The sequence below is a fragment of the Otolemur garnettii genome, unplaced genomic scaffold (assembly GCF_000181295.1).
Source record: "Otolemur garnettii isolate 467f Iridium unplaced genomic scaffold, OtoGar3 scaffold00116, whole genome shotgun sequence".
Taxonomy (NCBI): Eukaryota; Metazoa; Chordata; class Mammalia; order Primates; family Galagidae; genus Otolemur; species Otolemur garnettii.
Window position 1 is genome coordinate 30,860 of NW_003852511.1, and position 4,765 is coordinate 35,624.

The 4,765-nt window shown below is 42.5% G+C and overlaps 1 protein-coding gene across 3 annotated transcripts in view; it reads right to left on the minus strand.

Annotated features, from left to right (window-relative positions):
- The window catches only part of GNPAT (glyceronephosphate O-acyltransferase), a 33,790-nt gene that overhangs the window by 6,532 nt on the left and 22,493 nt on the right, over positions 1-4,765 (minus strand). For all 3 annotated transcript variants that reach the window (XM_023517651.1, XM_023517652.1, XM_023517653.1), the window contains exons 7-10: positions 4,347-4,498; positions 4,106-4,236; positions 2,702-2,925; positions 118-360 (exon numbers count right to left, since the gene is read on the minus strand). In XM_023517651.1, coding sequence (XP_023373419.1) covers positions 118-360; positions 2,702-2,925; positions 4,106-4,236; positions 4,347-4,498 — 750 coding nt within the window. The remainder of the gene's footprint in view (positions 1-117; positions 361-2,701; positions 2,926-4,105; positions 4,237-4,346; positions 4,499-4,765) is intronic.

Here is a 4,765-nt window from a genome sequence, read left to right on the forward strand (position 1 = left end):
GGGAGGGTGGGCTACACAGATGTGGCTGAATGTCATAAGGCTTCAAATGTTGCTCCCTACAGGGAAAAGAGTGGTCAGGCCTGTCCTAAAATTCAAGATCACATTCCTGAAAGTTACCTTTCCGGAACCCAGGAGTCATCTGCAATGCTATAGCTACTAAGGACGGACGGACAAAAATGTTGAGCAGCTGGTTCCTATAAGCAGAACACATGAGGAGAGTGACGTGCTGGAAAATAAGTCCATCAACCACTTCCGAGTCTCCGGCATCCACTTTCAGAATCACCTGGTCTCTGACAAGAGTGGCAATATTGGAGTGCAGAAGAATGCTGGACTGGACCACTTCTTCAGCGGGTTCGTTGTCTACATACAAAGATAAGTTATTCCTATGAGATGGATCATTGCAGGAGTCCTGGGCCTTGAATGGTTAATGCTAGTAATAGTAGCTGCACAGACATTTATTTTCAAGAGTCAGGTTTTAATCTTTACCATTTGCAATAACAATATCGTATGGAAGAAAATCTGAACAGTACTATTGATAAATCAAATCCCTGTCTGAGAACATGTAACATACTTTCTTATCTACCCCAAATCTCTCTGCCATTCTGAAATGTATGTAAGTTCTCACTCTGAAAATCAACACTTCCTCTGTCTACCTCAGCAAGTCACATAAACTGGAAAGTCACAGGCATGTGAATGCATTAATATTAAGACAAAAAGACCCCTGATTTAGCGTAATGAGCATATTAAGACATACTTCACACATTTATGCACGCATTTCATACACAACAACACACAAATACATAGACTTTGCTGAGACTTATCCCTAGGAGGCAAGAATTATCACCTTGCAGGTGGACCAAAGGGCAACCCAAAGAGGTAATAGTCCTATCATGAGGCCTCCATGAGCACAGTGGGATGCCAAAGAAATTCCCTGTTCTCTCCACATCAAAGTGAACCAAAGCACCGCCTCATGTAGCTGAGCACCCAACACCACACTGGCCTGCAGAGAGCCCAGCCGCTAGAACTGTAGAAGCATAACAAAGATATGGTAATATTTAACAACTAACCTCAGCATGGGAAATCAATAACCTGTTCTAAATTAGGAATTCTATTTAACCATCCCTACTATTCTGTCACTTAGATAACAACCCTCACTTTATTATGGTAGTAAGAGTTACCATAGTGCCTGAACAGTCACTCTCAGCTATGAATTAGCCACTTGCTTATCTCCTATGGAAAAAGTAAAACACTTTAGAAATATAGGCACCTGTGTTTTCACATGTTCTTGGGCCAATGGTGATGGGCTTAGCACTTTACCTGTTTCTTACAACTTCTAACACTCTTCACTTTGTAGCAGAAACAAGTCCTTCTCCTGCCCCTAGCCTTTCACAGTATTGAGGACAGATCTCTGACTCATCTTTTGTTCCCTAATGGTGAATGGCATGTGACAGTGATCCCGCCTGGACAGCCTGCAGCTGTACCTTGGCACTACCCCTGCTGTGGTCCAAGCCTCTTTACTTCTCATCTGGGCACAGCAGCCTGGGGCCTCGTCTTCCCTCCTCTAGTCTCTCCCACTGAGTCCACTTAAAACTGATACCAGGTAGTTTTCCAAAGGCCAACCTACAATTCTTCTTTGCTTAAAATCCCTAAGTGCTTCCACTAAACTAGAGGTTTCAGTCCAGAGCCCCAAGGCCCATGGGGCTGTTTGACCAGCCATCTCCATGTCATCTTCTAGCACTCCCTCTCCTGGAGCCAACATTTTAGCACCCTTGGTGCCTGGGCCACCCACTTGTGTTGCCTCGTGCCTGCCTTGGCAAGGCTGCTCACCCTATCTTCCCGAAGAACTCCTACTTTTCTGTCCAGCTTAGTGCAAGGGTCACTTCTATGAAATCTTCCTGAGTATGGCCCTTTCCACCACAGAAGTCTCCAGCGCTCTCCACAGTGTGTCCACAGCTCCTCATCTCCATCTCACTGAACACTCAGTGTTAGTTTATACGGCACCACCCACCCTACTGTCTACAAATCAGGACAACCTCCAGAACAGGGATCACACCTGTTCACTCTGTACTGCTGGCAATACTGGCACCAGCCAGGACTCAGCACAGGACTGACGAGTAAACAGGACATACCTGGCTAGGAATAACTGTCTATACTTAAAAGGACTGCATTTCCAACTCTAGTCTGTATAACTGCAAAGCAAAGAGACTGAAACAACTTAAGCTATTGTCATACATATCCCATACTCCCCACACTATCCATAGCTCCAATGAGGTTTTTACACAGTTGTTATTACCAGAGAATTGCATAAAGTTCTACAGAACCTGACCTTTAATCCTTACAATGCAGGGAGACAAATGGGTTGCAAATATAATGTAGTTTAATGAAGCAGGTGTGGAGGGAAGTAGCTGTGGACTACAAGAGGATCTGTGTCTTCATTCTCTTCCCTGCTGGGTGCCAAGGAGATGGCATTCTAGTCCTCAAGACATTCAGGGTCTTATGAGGGGAAATGACATGTAAACAATTATTCCTTAATAACCAACATGCTATGCGTCTGACATCTTACAGTGGTAAGAATAGAGTAGGCATTCTTTCTTACTCTGACCAAGGCTTTGCGTAAAGTCTCTTATAGGTTTTTCTGGTCCAGGCTACAACTTCTGCAAAATAAGCAAGCATTCTCACCACCTATGTCTCACCTACATACCGGGCCAAACAAGAAACCCTCCGAACACCTGGGCTAAGCCTTTCAGCCATAACGTCTTCTCCACCAGAGCATCAAAATCCATGGATGGCCGGTTCTGAAGTAGAACAGCAACTGTTAGGGACCAGGGGCTCAGAACCAGGTTTTCAATTTGCAGAAGCTGCATTTTGTAGGCAACTTCAGTGACAAAGGCATGCATGTCCGCGGACTGCTTCTGAGGAATGTATCTAAAAGGAAGAGCACAGACAACAATTACAGCTCTACTGTCTGGATGATGGGAACGGAGAAGACAGCCCTTCACAGGGCTTCTCAGACTTTCTGCCCACTGAATTCTTTCAAGTCACCTGCAAGAAGCATTCCTTCATTTTGTTATAGCGTAACCTGCCCAGACATTCTGAGGGTTATGTTCTTGAAAAGTGATTTAAAACACCCTCAAGGGTCCTGATATTCTCAGTTGTAGGCAAAAAACTTTTCTGGCTTTATCAACAGGATGTATCACTGAAGGGAAAACTGATGCCTCCCCCAGCAGACTGAACTACTGGAAAGGCCCTTCAGTCTACCTGACCTCATGTATAGATCACCAAATTTTGAAGTTTACAATGAGGCCAACACAGAACTGACTGGGGCAGATATATATTAATATGTATGACCTAAAGGCAGCCACATAATAAGGTGACTCAATATGAAAGCTGCAGCCAGTCCCAGTGCCCTGCACTAGGTAACAACTGGCAACCCAACTAGAGATCTAGGGACAGAGGCCGGTGGCAGCAAAAAGCTAACATTTGCTTCTGAAGTGACCAATGTGGCTGTTGGGGAACTGCTGAAGCTACCAATCAACTATAAACGAGGCTGAGGCATGTGAGGCCTGAGGCACAGGTGGTCTGTCTCCCTTACATATAGGAATATTTCTTTAAATTAAGAAAACCCAAACATATATCTATAGCTTACATACTGAAAGAACCCAATACATTTTCTTGCACATTCTTGAGAATAGAGAATCACTTCCATTCATCATTATTATTATGTGATCCTTTCTAGAATAAAAAATAACACTTAGTACATACTTTGGCTAGCCTAACAATGCTCAACAATTCTTGTGCTTGTTTGTTAACAATGGTATCATTTCTTCCTACTTTGTCAGTTCCCCTGAGAAGAGTAATCAGTGTCTGACTTTGCATGTTTGCCAGAGATCTCCCACAACTGATCATTGTTTTGGAAACACGTAATTCTTTACTTGAAGCTTTCTGCTGATTACAACACGACGACACAGCATCCCTGGTAATTTGCTGTGTAAGCTTAGGTAAACCAAGTATTAGTCTCACAAGTGGTCAACTCAAGAGTCACAATTCATGCTTTTAGATTTTAATCCTTATTTCTATGACAGTTATTAAAACATAGGCCTTGCACCTTGGAACCAAGTTGTACGGGCTCCGATTCATCCTCCCAGCTGCCAGAGATCGAAGTGACACAGGGTCTCCAAAGTATACATGGATGCTTCCAAAATTTTCAGAGAGAATCCTTCTGGCTTTCAAAAGTCCCTAATAGTACCATAGGAGTAGAAAAGGAGTATATTTAGAAATTAATTGATGTATAAGTTAGTATAATCTCTGAATTCAAATAAAATTAAGTTTAGCCACCCTTTACGTACACTTGTAGATTCTTTTGGCTTAGGAACCCCTAGAAGCTCATACACATAAAGACTTTCTTCCAGTATCTTATCATAACTGATGCTAATTGGAACAAGGTAGGTATCAAAAACTTCTCTTTTAAAAAATGGCTCCATTACAATATTCAGAAGACCTGTAAACACAGAAGAAACATTTACTATACATATTGAAGCCTAGAGTTTTTACCACATAAACAGAAAGATACTAAAAGTATGCATTATACACTAAACCTATAAATATAAAGTTAAGTAATTACACTTACAAAGAAAATATGTCTTATTAAAAACAAGGTATCAAGTTCTATGTAGCAGCTATGATGACACCACACCTAAAGCTTTGGATTTGTGTTTTTCTTTTTTTTTGAGACGGAGCCTCAAGCTATCCCCCTGGGCAGAGTGCC